This window comes from Galendromus occidentalis, unplaced genomic scaffold (genome assembly GCF_000255335.2).
Source record: "Galendromus occidentalis unplaced genomic scaffold, Mocc_1.1 scf7180000077431, whole genome shotgun sequence".
NCBI lineage: Eukaryota > Metazoa > Arthropoda > Arachnida > Mesostigmata > Phytoseiidae > Galendromus > Galendromus occidentalis.
In genome coordinates, this window is record NW_003805419.1 from 255,368 (window position 1) to 273,730 (window position 18,363).

General features: G+C 52.8%; 1 protein-coding gene across 1 annotated transcript in view; it reads left to right on the top strand.

Annotated features, from left to right (window-relative positions):
- The first annotated feature begins 1,316 nt into the window (after positions 1 to 1,316).
- Positions 1,317 to 18,363, top strand: part of LOC100900206 (protocadherin Fat 4-like) — a 39,145-nt gene continuing 22,098 nt past the window's right edge. The window contains exons 1-13 of the mRNA XM_018639312.1: positions 1,317 to 1,374; positions 1,585 to 1,745; positions 4,732 to 4,884; positions 7,855 to 7,950; positions 10,450 to 10,569; positions 11,238 to 11,369; positions 12,201 to 12,300; positions 14,450 to 14,559; positions 15,565 to 15,738; positions 15,844 to 16,361; positions 16,720 to 16,849; positions 17,031 to 17,201; positions 17,363 to 17,803. Coding sequence (XP_018494828.1) covers positions 14,500 to 14,559; positions 15,565 to 15,738; positions 15,844 to 16,361; positions 16,720 to 16,849; positions 17,031 to 17,201; positions 17,363 to 17,803 — 1,494 coding nt within the window. The 5' untranslated portion in view covers positions 1,317 to 1,374; positions 1,585 to 1,745; positions 4,732 to 4,884; ... (3 more) ...; positions 12,201 to 12,300; positions 14,450 to 14,499. The remainder of the gene's footprint in view (positions 1,375 to 1,584; positions 1,746 to 4,731; positions 4,885 to 7,854; positions 7,951 to 10,449; positions 10,570 to 11,237; positions 11,370 to 12,200; positions 12,301 to 14,449; positions 14,560 to 15,564; positions 15,739 to 15,843; positions 16,362 to 16,719; positions 16,850 to 17,030; positions 17,202 to 17,362; positions 17,804 to 18,363) is intronic.

The following is an 18,363-nucleotide window of genomic DNA, read 5'->3' on the forward strand; positions in this document are numbered from 1 at the left end:
TTTCGCCAGCTGTTCTGTATTTATTTTTCGTCGACTGAGATGCGTCAAATCAGCTCTAGGCCTACCTCGGCCGTGACCGTCCGCAGAGATCGACTGCTCGATGGAGGGAGGAGGGGAAAATACGGAGGTTGTCCCTCGACCTCTGGCTCGTGCTCGGGGAACACTTCAGTCCCAGAATTCTTAGGAAACGCTCCAGTGCTCACGCATATTCCAAAGAAAACTCGATTCGTTTCCTTTAGATTTTATGCAGTTTCCGAGGAGGCCCGAAGTTCGCACGTGAGCTCTCTACCAAGTCGGAGCCCGCTCGACTCCACTCTGCTTTGTAGTGAAGGAACAAGAAAATCTATTTTGAGGGGCGGGCGTCAGCGACATGGATCCCGAATCGGGCACGTAGAGAAACAGTACCTCGTGATCTTGATTCGACCAAATTTCAAAGCTCGAAGCGAACGGACTCTATGGGCATCCGATCTGTGAGGCTTCACTAGGAGCACGACGGAGCAATGGGAAGACGACATCTCATAAGTGAGCTCTCTTCACTCGCTCTCGCTTTCTTCTGTTCGTTTCTGATTCGATCGTTCGTTCTCCTGTCGCGGCCGCCGTTCAACCCTCGAGCAAACAAACTGGCTGAGAATGCTAATAGTTGTTTCGTCGTCTCGTTCAATGTTAATTGTTCTCCTCACCGGCCTGCTCGCACCGGCTCTCATTCGTTTGCTCGTCTGTATGCATTTGGCAGAATTGCGACGGCAGCCTGCCCGTCAGCCGTCGGGACTCACGGACGGACAAACGAACGGTCAGACTTGCAGGACGAACAAGGCAAGTCGCGGGACGAACCGTCGACCCAACGAACTGCAGCCGCCGGAGAAACGGGGGACGCCGAGGACGAAGAGATCGTAATTGACGAGTAATGAGGAGATGCATCCATTCGTTGCGTTGTGCGCGATGAAGCAGAGCCGAGCTACGAATGATTACAGCCGAAATATGACCAGCTTTGTGAGGAAACGACGGAGAGAGACTCGGGGACAACAGGGGCCCCAACTTGTTCATGCATTCATACCTCTGTTCATTTGTGCTCTCATTATTCATTTATTCGTCGGTTCCCTCCATGTCATCAATTTATTCATGAAGACCGCCGTGAGATCATCCTTGCGATTCCGCAACTTAGGGGAAGAGCCAAACGTCCGGGGATACCAACAAATGTCCTTCGAATTGCGAGCTGTCGGACTCAGGCTTTAGAGCCGAAGCCGTATACCTTATCCCTCCGCCCCGCTCTTATCGATACCTAACCGCTCTTCTTTCTCATCTTTCCAGCTTGCCAGTTCTACCCTTTGGGTGAAAACCGAAGATTCGAACGTGTTTCGGAGAACATCAAAGTCGGTAAGTGACGTCGTTGATCCTCTGTCTCCGAGAGCTCAACGATGGAAGCGTCGGATACATTTCTCAAGAAGAGTCGCTCGAAATCCTCCGATTCGAGAATCGAGCAGACGGTCGGAATGCTTATTTCAGACCCTTCGGGTCCGGTCAGATATGGGGGGAGGGGGAATAAGAGACGGGAAGTGGAGCTAAGGTTCTCTTTAATGTCTGCAGGACAAGAAGTGTTTCGAGTGGAAGTTCATCCGCGCAGTCAGCTGCGGCTTGACGCAGTCGATAATTCCTTGTCCGACACCAACTTTTTCGAAGTCACCGACATTGACGACAAGACCGTCGCCATTAAGGTGTCGAAATCGCTCGAGGATCTCGTCGACAGGGTGAGTTACTTAGCGTTTTCTCCGCCTGTCTTTTATCTTGAGGAGTTTCCCCCGTCTCGCGGAAAGAACTCTCGCAAAGAGAATCCTCCACCGAGCTAAGTGTCTGCCGCTAGCTCATCCTCGAACGGACTACTTCTCGGAGCAAGAATAATCAGTGGAGCGTAATGTCGTCGACAATAGGTGACATGGCTTGGGACTGATCGAAATTCTAGCGGTGATTTTCTCGGCGACCATCTTCGAAGAAGTAGAGTACACTCTCGCGGGGCCTCTCACCCGCTGACTCACGAGGCCATCCGCAGCACACGTCGTCCCACAGACGAGCGAAGAGCCTTTCGAAGTAAATCTCCCGAGAGGACGGAAGGTTATGATGCATAACGAATGACACACGACCAACGAGAGCAGAAGCAGAACCGATCGGTAGTCGGGAAACCAAGTGCTCCCACTGCTCTCGCGAGAGAGCTCTTCCAGGCTTGGTCTGATGGACGAGCGGGGAACGAGCTTGATGGAGTCGTCGATGTTTTCGCCGTCGACTCGGGAAATTAAATGAGCGGTAATCGCAAAAACCACAAGTGAATGGCGTGGTCGAGCCGTGGTGCCGCTCACGGCTCGGAACTAATCTGATGAAGGAGCGCAAATGGAGACAGGACCACCCAACTTGCAAACGGAACGGTGCACGACTCTCACGGAGCGAGTCGGATTCGATGCGAACAGCGACGGTGCCCATCTCCAGCCATCGGAGGAACAACAAGAACGCCGCTGCTGCCAAACGAATCGGAAAGTCATCGACCATATCTTCGGAATGGCGGCGAGGAGACCAGTGGCATTGTCGGCGTTTTCGTCGTAATCGTCTTTTCCCTCTCGTCGCGCATCAATGTCTCGGAACTCCTCTTCTGGGCCCGCGGCTCGAGCTGGGCTCGGGCGACCTTGGCTCTTTATAATGGTGGATCCCGATTCTTCGATGGCCGATCTCAGGGCCCCGGAGGCCGGTCCCGGAACTCCGATGGTCGAACTCAAATCGCTTTTACGATGACGTTGGCATCGAGTACTGTTTCGACTTGAGGGAAACGTCTCCCCTCTCGCGTCGGATGACGGCGCTCGTCGGCCGCGCGCTGTTCCGCGCCCCAATCGCCTCTGAGCTCTGATCGGATGGAGGGGGGGGCGATTTTTTGCCGCCGTCAACGTGCTTGAATGCATTTAGGGAAGAACTTGAGGACCCTCATCGACTCAGGCGACTGCAGATGGGAAATTATTCAAGGGAACTGAACTCCGACATCCGGTGATCCGGTGAGGGTCCCGATCTGTCTTATTCGATCCGCCTCTAGAAGCATTTCCATGTAATTCTCGTGTAGTGAGATTGGAAACACGCGAACCCGGCACGAGAGCTCGGTGAACAGTTGGTGGAAGAGCGAGCGGTCGGTGAGCGACCACGAATAAAACAGTTTGACTCGGGTGGAATATTTACATCCGTGCTCTCGGCACAGCTCTTGTCGGCGAAAGGCCCGAATCGATTTATGCATTGCTCGTGATATTTACAGGTCGGTATATTGTCTAGCGCCGATCGACCGACGGTAGACTGCATAGCAATGTCGTCTGACCGAGCATAAAGAATCATGCGGAACTGCATACGCACGTGCGAGTACGCTCGTTCTTCCTCAGGGAGGCACGAGTGACTTCAGGCGGGTCAATTCCTGCCCGTTCAGACACGAGCCTTGGCCGAGGTTCGAAAGTCAGCAAAAACATCGATGAGCGACCTTTGCAGGCGCTCCCGTCTTCGCGTCAGGAATCAATAGCGGAATCGGAGAGTGTCGTTTCCCAAGGTCGATGACGATATGTGCGTCGCGGCTTCAGCAAGAGCAAGACATCTCAAAGTCATTACGGGGAAGGAAAAGGGATTCGGAACGAAGAAAAAGGGGACGGCACGGTTCCCCCTCGATCGACCTTCATGAAAAGGATGGAGAAGCTCATGGTGCCCCCATTCCGCGGAATGCAACACTTTCGAGCATCCTGCCGATTCGAGCGCTCGACAACCGAATCTCTGAGAGGAGGTTGCGGTTGCGGCCTAGGTCGGTACTGTCCGCGGACGACGTGATGGCTTCTGTGCCGAAGAGAATTCATTTGCAGATTTTTCCGTATCCTTTAAGCCGTAATGATTACTGGGTCGCATCGTCCTTTGACTTGAGTCGGGTCCCGCCGCCTCTCCGAAAGTCTGCCCTCTACGGCCCTTGCCTGACACCCGCGGGTGCGGGTGTTTTTCGCCTTATTCCTCTCACGTAGCTCTGCTTCAACCCGGCTGTCCGACGCTTCGAGCACAACGCATTTGAAGGCGACGGAATCCGTGGTGCTGAAGTACCTCTGCGCTTCGCTTGAATGGAGACGACCACGACAACGAGGCTGTGAAGCCAACTTTGGAGGCTTTTTCATTTTCAAGGAACAGCCCTTGAGAGATTCGTCCCTCCCAAGCACTTATGCGAAATGACCGCCGAACTCTCGAGACTACAAGAATATGAACCTCCTTGCTGACGAGTGTGCCAACGAAAACATCGGTGAACATCATGAGGCGAATGTTTATTCGCACACTTATTACCAAGGTCGAAAATTCCCGTCGGTGATGATCCTTCTCCTCGAGGCTCGACAGAGGCCCAGGCATCCGACGCCAGCGAAGGCGACGGAAGTTGACCGGAAGTCGAATAAGTGGTCGTTATCAGCAGCCGAGAAAGGCAGCGAGACAGAAGGCTGTTCTCACTCAGAAGGAGCAAGCTTGTTTTCCAGTCACCTCCCGCTAATGCACTTCGGCTAACACTCCCACCTGGAGCGGTGTGTGTTGGATAAGAGTTCTCATCGCCAGCTCGCTTGATGCCTGCTCCGCTCAATCCAGCTGATCGAGTACCGATTCCGAGCAGATGTCCTGCGATGAGCGGGACCAAGTTTTCTTCCCCAATAAATATGTCAAGTATTTTGTTCTAATGAGACACCGTTCTGATTTCAGCCCGATCCCCAGAGCGTGCTCAAATTCAAATTGACCTGCAAAGGACCGTCAGGATCAGAAGAGGCTTTCCTGCCGGTGACCGTCTACGTGCAGGATGTCAATGACCACGCGCCCGAGTTCCAGAACACGCCGTATCATCTTGAAGTTGACGAGGTGAGGAAATCATCATCGACTGCTAAGCGACTTGCCGTCCCGTCGTCCAGGGTTTTGGACTTCTTTGTCGATCTGTGTCCCTGGATATGTCATCGGTAAACTCGGAAATATGCGGAGAGGTTCAAGATTATTTGCATGCGGGAGCTCATCGGCTGAAACTTCTCTGCCGAGTTCCGACGTGATCCGTCGAGCCGGTGAGCGCTTTCCCGCGCTCGTCGTCGACGCTCCGTTGATTCAGCCGACTTTCAGACAGACGGTCCTGGAATGGAGCTCTTATGGCTCTCACGGAAGATCCTGAGGTCGTGGCCGATTGCTCACGAGGGAACACTTGGCTCTTGTTCCACGTGGTCGGCCGACCGGTCCGCCCGCCCGCCGTCCGTTCGCTGACTCGACCGAGCTCTCGCCGACGTAACGTCCGGCAACGGCCGTTTCCACCGCCATCCTCTCGCTTTTGCGTTGCGGTGGTCGCGCCCCAGCGGCTCGAGTCCGGCTGACCTTGCGACTAGTTTTCCACAAGGTCTATTACGGCAGATATCTCCAGAGATGGTTTCCTTGTGCAATCACGTACGCTCACGCAATCCGACGGAGCCGCGAATAGAAAGGAATGAGATGTTTGCTCAACGGCATGTGGAGTCGGCCGCATACGTATGCGAATCGCGTAGACCAATGCGGTAACGGTCGAGTTCTCACCCGACCGCGCAGAAGATGCGAAAACGTAGATTAGACACAGCTTGGGATTCGTCTCCGAGCGTGGTGGCCGTATTGAGCATTGATTGAGTCCATTCATGTAGCAACCACCTGGCACCGGGCCACAACTTTCTCGTTCGCCACTCTGACCACTTAGTCTTGGCTGGACGGCTCGGCCGGTGCTCTGACAACTGCGGGATGCTCGAAATCATCATTCTCCTACCGTTGGTCCGGGGCTGACTCGTTATCTGCTCTCGGCGAGAATCCGCTAATGTCGTCCACGGCGGATTGTGGAAGCTACTCGTGGTCTCCAGAGGAGGGCCCTCGGTTCCCCATCGGTTCCGCTTGAGGTCGGAGATTTCGTGGTAGGATGGATTCAGGGGATGATTCTGAGCTCCTATTCAGTCGGGACAGACCACCGGCCAGCTGCTGCTAAGTCCAATCGGGGTGAACCTGGACGCCTCGGCTAGGGTTCCCTTTAATGAAACCGCTGTCAGTTACAGACCCTTTCGTCGTACTGCTTCATAGCTAGTCGGTCCGTCGTTCGGTCGGTTGGTCGGTCGGTCGCTCGACCATCGAGCCAGTTTGTTCGGTCGTCAGTCCGTTCGTCTCTCCGTCCGTCCGTCCGACCGTCCGTCCACTCGTGGGATCCTCGCTCGGTCCAATCGGTTGGCCCGCCGCGCCGTTGGTCGGTGCCATATTATTATCACTTCTTTTGTTAGTTGGCCATCAGCGGCAGCAACGAATCCGCCTCCGGACAAGATCTTCTCTGTACACTGATGAAAAGATTTTCGTTTTGCCAGTTTGTTCCTCCGTTTGCAATCTATCGCCCAGGTCGTCGTCCTCCGGACTGTCCTCTTCCGGGTTGAAACTCTGGGCTTTTATTATCAACGAGCCGGGAGGGCGCTCCGCGCCCTCGCGGCTCAATTGCCCGCACGCCGGATGCGATTCTATCCAAGGCCCGAGCGAGTTTGTCGAGTGATTACGACGGAAAGCGTGATACCGATTCGCAATGAATGAGTACGACACCAAAGAGCATGAACACATGAATTAGCATGAGAAAAATGATGCGATGCTTTCGCAGGCCTGAACGAATTTGTCGTGAGTAATCGGCAGTTATTGTTCTGAGGAATATCTGATATGGAGATTCCCTTTGTCCGATGTATGCCTATCTGATATCTGAATGATAGCACGTCGCATGAGCATTCACAACTGTGCTTACAGTTTGGAATCTCTATTCACGGGTCGATTCGCGGGCGAATTGAAGCAACGCCTCCGACTTATCTTGGGCATGGCGAATTCAATGAGGAGACCTCTGAGCCTCGTGACGAAACTCCACAGATCACAAAAAAACACTGCTTAGGTCTCTCGTACTTGTCACTGAATCTCTCGAAGAATGTAGGCAAACCGCGCGTGAGTCCCAAAGTTCTTTTTGTCGAAGATGTTCACGACAGAAAACTCTGATTGGAGTTCAAAAAGATATATGGGTGCAGAGTCGGACTCTCCCATCGCTCCCATGGAGCAGGAGAAATGATTGCACAGTAATGAAACAGGTGAAATATATGGGCATCGCTTATCAGATACGCTAAAGAATTATAGAAGAAATTTTGGAAAGCATTACGTTCGATCTCGTAGCTCTCGATTCTCCTCTGATGATCGAGTGGAGAACCCCGATATTTGGTTCAATGCCGGACCGATATTACTGCTTTATTCTATAGGGGGAGAAATTATCATTATCAAATTAGATCATGCTGAAATTAGTAGGCTGCTGCGACGTCTCTCGAATCGCGCGCCTTGCCGGAACGGTCGTGGCATCATGTGGAGAGAAGTGGTGGAGAGGATTTCGTTTCCAACGAACACTGGAGAAAAACTTGATAATTTTCCGGAATAACTCGAGAACGATGCGATTGATCGAGTGGAAAAGTACTTCTTACGCTAGCGGGAATGATTCGGCATCGAGTCAAAGTAACTTGAAGTCTTTTGACAGACAAATAACCCCGATATTTGGTACAATGACGGACCGACATTACTGCTTTATTCTATAGGGGGATAGGGGGATAGCTGTGCTTGAACTGGATCGCTGAGTATGTGGGATCGGGGGTGTACCGGCCGAGCGAGCCGATGATCGAACGGACGGGACCGAAGGGCACCGTGAAACGGCCCCCGACGCGATGCGGGGAACAGCTAATCAATTCAGCGTTCTAGCGTTCTTCGGTATCTCAGTCAGTCTTATCTGTCCTCTGTCGTTCTGCCTCTCTGACTGAATCTCGTCTTCACTTTCAGCTCACTCCCGTGGGACTCACGATCTTCAGAGGTATTCACGCCGTCGACCGGGATAAGCCGAACACGCCGAACTCCGACGTCACCTACGCCATTGTGGTGAGTGAATGCGGCGAGAGAGATTTCTAATCACGCGATTCCGATGCCCGAATGAACTTTCGACGTGGAGCGGAAGCAAACTTCTGCGACGCATAAAATTTACATCGGCCGCCTTGATGTGGCTGTCAATGGAGCTTGACAGTCTGCCGCCGCTCGTCCGAGCGACAGACGTTCGGTAGCACCTTTATTGTTCGTCCGAGATTGGGCTTGGCGTGAGCGTGGATCGAGAGACTCCAGAGGGATCGGAATCAAAATTTATCGCTAGCTATTACTAATTGGCCAAAAACAGATGTCGAGCATTGGTGTCCATATTGAGAACGCCCTCTGGATAAGATCTCCTTGCTGCCTCCCCTGTTGGGCAGGGGAGGCAAGAGGAAGCAGCAGGCCCATCAACGCCACGGATACCGGCGCTTGCTCTAGCGGGAGATGCGACTGGAGACCAAGCAGTTCATTTTATGCGCATACATAACAGCGCGTAAAAGATGTAGGAGGAAATGTGTAGTAAGCGAGTTGTGTATTATAATCAGAATGGTCGCATCTCAAGAAGCGACGTCGACGACAGCTCCGGGAAGGGGTGACGGCGGACCGTTGGTCCTGATCCTTAATTGCATGGAGCGGAAGCCTACCCGGCTTTCGCAGCTGCCGCTGACTCCTGGGTCTCGCGGCACCGAAATGGGTTGGGGACGGCCGCGATTACCCATCGACTCAGCTACCCCACTCTCTGCGCTCTTCGCGACCATCTATTTCGCTCGTGAGAGACATACGATTGATATCGTAATAAGCGGTGTCCACCATGAAAGCAGAATATGTTTGACCGCGCTCGAGCAGCTGTCAGCTTGACAATCGAATGATTCCTTATCATTAATATTATTATCCACGGAGTCCGTGTCTCTTCGCGTTTTCGTTTCTCCGAGCAAGCAAAACCCCTATTTGTCCCGGAACTTCAGGACGTTTGGGAAGAGTTGTCTATTACGTGCTCAAACGATGCCGGACCGCATGAGGCTCACCAGAGATTGGGGCATAGGATGAGAATCTTCGATGAGACATCCGAGTATGTCCGTGGAGCATCTCGTTAGCGAGCGATAGCGACCTGTCCCGTGATCGGGCAGCCAGTAACGCGCGAGCAGGAGAGCGGAAGGACCAAGACAGCGGCGGCTTCGATGCCCTCCCCTGGTGGCGATCCTTCTTCCTCGCATCAGATCTTCATGCATTCGTCTCCTCGACTGTCACTCAAGCATCTCCTTATCCTTCCCACCTCTTTCAACCAGACCACCTTATTCAGGAGGAGCGATCGACTCAAGGGGAGAGAGCATTGCTTGGTCTCCCGACCGAGTCGCTTTTCCCGAATTACGATACCAACGGAAGCCCCGATGTGGCGCGCGCTCAGATGGCTGGTGTTGAAGAAAGCCGTGACAGGCTGGCTCGGTGACAGTGGTGAATTGTTTTGCAAACCGCTGGGCTGTCGGGTTTGGGAGTCTTTTTGGTTCCCGGAGTCCATCCCCTCCGTCCTCTACTTTTTCATTCCTATGATCAACCTATCGGAAGGGGGATTACGGCCTGCGCTATGGACGAACGACGCCGGTAATAGGTATGGACGGTTTGCGGGCGCTTTCGTTCGCACTTTTGTTTGCCGCCGTCATCTCGGGCTGTCGTTTTCCCATCTCTCTTCATCCCTCGGTATTCGTCTCCCTCTCCTCCACAATAATAACTCGAGTAATACTCGTCCGACTTGCTTACTCAGTTCCTACTACCTTTATGGATCGTTGCTCCATTCTCTGACTGCTTAGCCTGCTCGCTGTTCGTTGGGTTGCTCGTCGGACTGGTTTGTACGAGTGTCTGATCTGCTGAGCAGCCAGCCAGGTATCCACGAGAGGAGCAGCTCCGCCACCTACATACATTCGCTCTCGTTCGTTCGTTCCTTCCATCCTTCGCTCGTTCCCAGCGGCCGAACGAACAGCGCGATGTACATTGCTAGACCACAATAAGGCTTGCTGACTAACAACGATGTCGCGGTCCCTCTATACGGCTCGGTCTTTTTGTCGTCGTTTTCGTTCTCTTATCCAACAATGGAGCGCGTATGTTTACCTGGCCTCCCCATCGTCCATCTGACCGCTCGTCTACCCTCCGTTTACTGAGAGAATCGTAAACAGCCTTCTTAGAATTATTATCACGATATAGTAATGTCGCACCGCGGTAAATACCGGTGAACAGGAACTCTCGGCTCATACAATGCGGTCCTTGGCTCGGAATGAAGGTCTTCTCGTTTCATTATCGAGATTCATCGGATACGGCCTCTCCGCCCTTTATTCCGGGTCAAAGAAAAGGGTCAAGACGTCGGTATTCACAGCCACCTGAATTAGGCTCAAGAGAAAAACTTGCTCACCAAGGAGTCCTGGTAGTTCTGCTGGCTTGGTTGTCATGTCGCCGATCGATTGCTGAATTCAATTTCTCCTCCAGAAGGACCGCGCTCTAACGGAAAATGACCGTCTTGTTTTGCAGGGCGGAAACGACAACAACTCGTTCGCGCTCTCGGATCCTCTCGAGGGCATCATCGTTATCAACAAGCCTTTGGACTACGACCACGGAACGCGGGTGTACAAACTCCAGATACAAGCCAGAGTGAGTTTGTTGCTCTCGTTTGCAGAAATCAGACTTCAATCTCGGGAGCTTCATGTAGCTCGGAACCGATTCCGTCCGATAGCGGAATCGGCTACGAATGGGTTCGCGCCCTCGCGAATGTTCGGAACATTTTTTGTCGGCTGCAATCTGTACGAATTCGTGTTTGTGTGGCCAAACCAACAGAAAATGCTGAAATCAGATTGGCCCAGAGAAAAACAAAAAAGCTCTTACATAACTCATTCGCTCGTCTGTCTGTGGGGACGGTGTATCAATCGATTGTTCTAGCGGTCGTGATGCTCGTTCGCGTTGCCGCCCCATTGACTACAGTTCGTCATGTTCGCAACGGACATGGAAGCAGATAGAATCGGTAAAGAGGAACAAAAACCGCTCCCTCGACCCACAGACGCACCGCCTTAAGATACTCACTCAGGCCGTGCTTTGATCCACGATCGAATTTGGATATAATCCAATACTGATCGAATCATTCATTCGGAAAACGCTTTTGCACTGCAAAACCCTGCGTGGTGGTCCACAGCGCCCTCAAACCGTCGTATTTTTTTTCTTTTTCGCTATGTAGTTTCTCTTTTCGCGCTCAACTGCTCATGCAGACGTCGATCGGGAAAGTTCTGTGCTTCGTGTTCATGATAAGCATTCGGAATTCCTTGCAGGACCATGGCTCGCCCGAAAGTTTCCAGACAAACACCGAGGCGACGATCCGAGTGAAGGACGCTGACGACCAGAATCCCGTCTTCACGAAACCCGTATACCATGCAAATGTCACCGAGTCGGCCCAGATAACCGTAAGTGGTCTACGGCCATACGTTGAGTGACCGATTCCGAGACAGCCGCTCAAACAGGGAGCCAATTATCGTGAAAACTAGCCGCCCCACTCGTCGGGAAGGCTCGTGCCGTCGTCACCGTATAGCAATAATGAGCTCCGACTCAAAGAAGTGTTCACACTGAAGTCATCTAAGTTGGTAGGCCACCCGTCTCCCCGGCTGTCTGCTGCGGCTGCTGCTGTTCGGCTGACGACGACGACGACGAGGAGGAGGAGGAGTGGCTGGAAACTCTGAGTCGTCGCCTGGAACAACTTCTTCCGCAACGTTCCTTCGTTTCTCGCCCTTTTCCTCTTCCTCACTTTGTCTGTTGTTGTGCAGCGGTTGCCTGGCGAGGCACTCACTTCTCGTTTTTTCTTCTTTGCTCGACGAAACGATTCTTCGTTGATTATCTTCGCAGCTCCCAGTGGACTGCTGATGCGATACTCCCGTGAACTTCGTTGAGTCCACTCGACGGCCCTGAGCGTTCCGGGAGACTTATTCTTCCAGTCAAAGCAAAATATGTGCTCGCCGTCTGCGTACTGCGTATACAGTCGGACTGGTCTCCATAGATTCTATTGATTCATTGCTCCGAAGTTATGATGGATTTGATACACGGAATCTCGATTCTCTAAATGGAGGCGTATCTATAGGAATCCTGCGAGAAAACTCCACGTGGAAATTTCCACGATTCCGGAGGATCGTATAGATCACTGTGTCGAAAATCTATCGCTTCCGAGGAAAAGTTTTCAGCCGGTTATGCAGCTCGTCGAGAGCCTCGGAGCCCTTTCGTCTAACCTATGTTGGAAATTTCAGGGAGCCCGACTGCGGAATCGGGTTAAAACCGACGCTCAAGTGCACGCATTCGATCAGGATTTGGGAATCAACACCCCGCTTCGCTACTCTATAATTCATGGTGAGCGAGCGAATTCAACGTAATTAGCGCTCCAGTCTCGTCTGATCGTAGCTATTCCATCAGACCACGTCGGCAATGTTCCGTCGAAGCCAGGCCTGTCCGAGGTCTACGGGTCCTAACGCCGGCGTCGTCCGAGTGAAGAATTTCTAAGCCGCTCTGAATGACGTCGCCGTCGAGAACGATTGCGACGACGGCCTCAGAAGAGTCGATACTATCGAACCCGATCGAGAAGCGTCCCGAGAGAACGGGCCGAATAAGGACAAATATTCTAGCGTTGCCATCTTCGCGTCGCGGAACCTTGATCGAATGGAGACCGAAATTGCGAATGACGACAGAAGCAGAAACAGTGTTGATGGCTCTGTGATGTGATGGAACGATGTCCGTTGACAAAGACAGGGGCAACATCGCCGCGGCCGCCGCCACTGACGACGTCGACGGCCTCACTAGCGGCAGTCGGGAGCGGTCGCGGGCATTGTGGTCTCTAATCGGCTTTTTCTTCGTTGCCGAGGGCGGCCAGCGGCTGCGTTTCTAAATGGAAGCCAAATCTGGCCACCGACCCGTATTGAAAGCGGGTCCGTAGCATATTTTCGTAGGCCGCTCCTTTGGTCTCGGGTATGCCTGCCATCAGATATTCAAATCTCTTCCTTTTCTTATTATTTGTGAATTTATTAGCATCGCATTAAATGCCTAGTCCGCTCATGAGCCTGCGAGATATTCATCCGTTTTTTCCGCGCTTTCGCCCTGTCCGACTCCTTTATGCTCCCGGATGCCGAGGCCCGGGGCTCGCCGCTGTTGAAACTGCTCTCCGTCAAGTGAGGAAAATAAGTTCTCGCCGATCGGATACATCAGTTTACGGTCGTCGAGAGGCGACCGCTATCCTCTCGCGGATCGTGAGCTTTCTCAAGCCGCGTGTTCTTTTGCAACGAGTAGTAAAGGGACCGGAGGGGAAAACGAGTGGATGGGGCCGAGTTCGCTCGCTTACTCCCTCACCCTTTTACTCACTCGCTTGGCAACGATGAACTTCAATGTCGATCCGACCCTCTCGTTGTCTCTTGAAGCAGCGAGGGAAAAAACTACAAGGACAACGACGACGAGACACATCAAGCTTGGGACTGCTAAGAAGTCTCTAGACAAAGAAGTCGGCGTCGACGAGGACCACGTCAGCGATAGCTAGAGACCCTCGCCGAGCCATTCGCGGGATAGCTGAGGAGGACGTATGATGATGTATTTTCCATGTCGGTCCCCGGTGAAACGGTGTTCGTTTTTGCTCTGGAGATCTGGAGCGAGCAAGAAAACGAGCGGATAGTGACCGGGTCGGGAAGGGGGGCGTCACAAAGGAAAAGAGGCGGAAGTGAGAGTATGGCCTTGAAAGCGACCCGTCGGCTTGGGGCCGAGCGGTATCTTGAGCACTAGACTGACTCGCTCTATAGACTGACTCGCCGGCCAAGGAGTCCAAGAACGGCCGATCGGCTCCTGACTCCGCGGGAATTTTCTCTAATCATCTTGTGACATCGGTGCGGTTTGTCCGCATTCGAAAATAGATGGAACGGTTTTACGCCGAATCGCTGCGCGTCGTCCCCGCCGCGGGGAATCACGGCAAAGATTGAAATATCAGTGAGATGAGAGAAGACAGCTCAGATATCGAGTCGGTCAGTGTTTTCGTCGGTCGTCCGTCCGTCCGTCCACAGGTCATTCGTCGATGAGCGTCTTCTGTACATACTAGGTAGCCGGAGAAAAATATGCTTGTTCGGCTCTTTGCCCGAGTACGACCGCTATGAGAAGGACCTCGGTGGAGAGCGAATCGTTGTGTTGTTGATTGATAGCCTGAGCAAAGCCTGAACAAATAGAACAACGACAACGACCACTACCGCCGTGCCGACGACGACAACAGCGACTGAAGGAATAACCGCGGGAAATATGACGAACACACGACGACGCAGGCCGAAGACGGAGGACCGGCCGTCCTTAGAGAAAAGCAAACGCTGTGGAGAATGGCTCTCACCACCGGGGGCGAGTGACGGAGCTATCGAGCAATCAATTTACGCACGACAATTCCCGACAAGGGTCGGAGGGACACCCAGTATTCGCCCTGGCTGGATCAGTCGATCGAAGGTTTTCTCTGATTTCGTATTTTCTTTTCACTCCCCAGGCAACGAACTCGGTATTTTTGAACTCCATGAACACACCGCCGAGCTCTTCATGGTTCGTGAAGTCGATCTCGAGAGTCTGCCCTCGAGTACGATCACGCTCCAGGTTCAGGTGAGTTTCCGTGTATTCACGCATGTTATTGTCTGGGTACCCCGTTCGCGTATTTTCTCTGATGCCCATGATGTCGTTCCATCGTTTCGCTCCCGCCCCGCCCACGCGGGCTGGACGTGTTCGATGCGGAGACGCACACAAAGATGGAATGGCACTATGGCGCGAGTCGAGAGCGGCCCCGCCCGACTTACTTTCCGTACCAGCTCCGCAAGTTCCTTTGAAATCGGTTTTCCGCGGCGCGGACGCACGACGAGATAGCGGAGATTTTGGTTGACGCACAGCTAGAACTCGACCCGGGGCAATCCAGACAAGCAGAGACACTTAGACGGGGGATGGAGGGAATTCTGTTTGCTTCCGGCCCACCGAGCTCGTCTCGGAGACTCCAGCTCTCCAAGTCGAATAAATTTCTGCACGTGCGGGCAACCGACCGAGATATCGGTGCGCGAAGTAGACGGAGCAGAGTTCGATTGTGGTTCCTGCAGTTGTATCAGATTCTCCCAGAGAAACTTGCTGATACGGAGAGGGAGATTGAATAGACGGCTCCTGATGTGGCTCGAGACTCGAAACTCGAAACTTGCCCGAAAAAACTCGATGCGGTCGCGTGGGTAGGCGCGACTAAACTGAAGAATGAAATTCGAAACCCCATCTTGATCGGGATCGAGGGAATACTGTGGGGGCTCCCTTCTCCGCCTCGTCCATCGGCGTGATGAATTTGACTGGTCAGGGCAACACTTTCTGAGATTTTCGGCGCCTGAGGTTCTCAAGTTTCGCGCCTGCTTTTACTTTTGCAAAATCCAATCTCTTCGAGCGGTCGAGCCTATCTCAAGTGCGGAATCGCGGCTTGCGAAATGGTGGCTTCCTTTTTTCTTCGAGTTGATCCAGCACAGCTGATAAGCTCGCGATCCAGGCGTGAAATTCCTTTGGATCCAGTACAGTTCCCCATAATTTTCCCGACGTTCCTTCCGCGATAATTGCTTCTGTTGAATGGGAATTTCTCGGATACAGGCAACACAAATGGACAACGCTCTGCGGTACGCGATTTCGAAGGTTGAGATCACTGTCCAGGACGTGAACGACAACATCCCCATTTTTGACTACGACATGTACAACATCACCGTCATGGAAAATCTCCCGACCGGTTTCACCGTCGTCCAAGTTAATGCTGTCGATAAGGACTCGGTGAGTGAATAATCTCCTCATCCCAGATGGCTGGACATTTTTTATGTCTCGATATCTCACGCTCTCAACCCCGACACGCTCATGAATGCCCATTGATCTTCGTAGGGTGAGAACGCCGACTTCGTCTATCACCTAATCGACGAGAGTGGCGGCTTCAGCATCGACGACAAGACCGGGGCCATTAGCGTCCGCGATCCTGCGAAGCTGGATCGGGAAAAGACCGACAAGGTCATCATGAAAGTTCTGGCTCTCGAACGAAAACCCAACGTGCTTCCGGACGCGAAAGCGAGTGCAACTGAGGTGATCGTCTACCTGCTGGACGCCAACGACAACAACCCGAAATTCGTACCTGAAGGAGTTTACACATTCCGAGTGACGGAAACCGACCCGGCTGGAACAGTTATCGGATCGGTGGTCGCCATCGACCCCGATATGGGCGACAATGGCAAAGTCGTTTTCTTCAAGCAGAACGACACGCTGAGTCACGGAGTTCCTTTCGACGTCCATCCTCTTAACGGATCCGTTTACGTGCTCAACGCTTTCACGCAGATCCCGGTCAAGCAGGATAGATACACGTTTTTCGTGATCGCTTCCGACTCCGTCAAAAACCCCCACGAGAGAAGGTACGTGCTCATTTGCTCATTTGACACGCGACTCCCGTCCAATCTCCCGGTGCTCGCGTGCGTGCGTGGGGCCGCTGTTGGGACCGCTCGGTCGTCAAGAGCTGCTTTCTCGTTTCCCTTTTCCCTGTCGCGTCGCGTAGTCCTGGCCGGCGATGCCAAACAGCACAAACGAGCAAATTATGCACATTCCTTCGGGAACAACTATCATCGTGGCGAAGAAGCTGAGACCGCGTAACCAAAATTGAAAACGTTCTCGCTGAGTGCTCGTTTGTTTTGGCAGTCGGTCATTTGACATTGAGTGTCATTGAGCGCGAAACGCTAATCATCGCTTTTCTCTTCTGCTTTTCCTTCCATCCAGAACGGCTGTTGCTGTCGTGCACATTGACGTCACGGATGTGAATAATAACGTGCCGGAGTTCGTCGATGCTCCATATGAGGCTCACGTGGGCGAATCCTTGCCAGCCGGAGCTCTCGTTACTCAAGTGAAGGTTAGTAGGCTGACATTTATTATGCAACGACGGCCACCGAGAGTTCGGACCTCGCTCGGTCAGACGAACGATCGATCGATCGATCGGTCGATCGTTCTACCGGTCCGGCTTACTTGGTTGGTCAGTGTCTATGTATTCTCATCACTCTAATTACTGATTTTTTCTCTACGCGTGATTTCAGGCGAAGGATCTCGACGCCAACTCCCTGCTCCAATATTCCTTCATAGCGGGCAACGACGACGAACTGTTCCGCATAGATACACACTCCGGTACTATCAGCACCCTCCAAGTTTTGGACTTCGAGAAGAAGCAAGCCTACGATCTACTGGTTCAAGTCTCAGACGGCTTCAACGTGAGTACAGTCGCCGAATTCGGTCGTCATCGACTCGTTGAGATTCACGCGCTCATTCTCATTTTCCGATCATCCGTCAAGTACTGATACCTTCCGGATTGGGAACGAGCTATCAGAAGAGCTTCTAAACGAGTTTTGTTCCTTTCCTCCCCGTGCTACAGACCGCCGTCGCACCACTGACTGTCCACGTGGTGGACATCAACGATCAACAACCCGTATTCACTCATAACTACTACAACTTCACCGTCGTCGAAGAAATGCCTGAAAACACCACAGTGGGGACCATCAAGGCCATCGACCGTGATTCCGGAGTGAACGCCGAGATCCAATACATAATCCTAGGCGATCAGGCCAACGACGCATTTGTCGTGGACGACGATGGAAATATCGTGACGCGACGAAGACTCGATAGAGAAGTTGAGGGAAAGACCGAGTTCTTGGTGATTGCCTACGACGGCGGAGTCCCACAGCTCAGTGGAACGACCACGGTTGCTGTGAGCGTAGAGGATATCAACGACAACCCGCCTTATTTCGAGGGCGACACTTTCTTCGTGAACATCCCCGAGGAAGTTGATCCGCCGAAAGAGGTCTACAAACTCGAGGTGAGCACCTTTGCTTAGGTTGCCGACTTTTTCGTATTTTGGTTCCGTCGATTCCTCGGGGAAAGGGGAACCTTCCCGATTGGAAACATCCTGGAAACCTCGGGGGGCGCTCGCGTTTTTCGCGTTATGCTTCCACGGGAAAGGCTTCCGATCGCGACAGGCCATCGACACGACCTTCAACACCTTCGACATGTCCGATAGCGTCGACATAGCTCGTAGATACTATCTTTGTCCGCGAGATTCCGATACGGAGTCGCGGCCGGACAATCAGAGAGGAGAATCCGGAGCATTCGAGCTCTACCCATTGCGATCGATTGTGAAGGCAATAGGGGGGAACGATGTTGTATCCGGCTCCCATTGGGATAGGGAGATCTGACAAACGCGTCGACGACGATAACGACAACTGCGCGCGACGACGATTTGTGGCTCTCATTGTGGAAAAGTGATGTTTCCCTGCGGACCGAGACGAGATTCTTTTCCAACAAAGGGGGCAGATAGTGGAGCCTTGATCGAATATTAACATCAGCATCACAATAGACGCACGCCCGCGCGTACAGAGA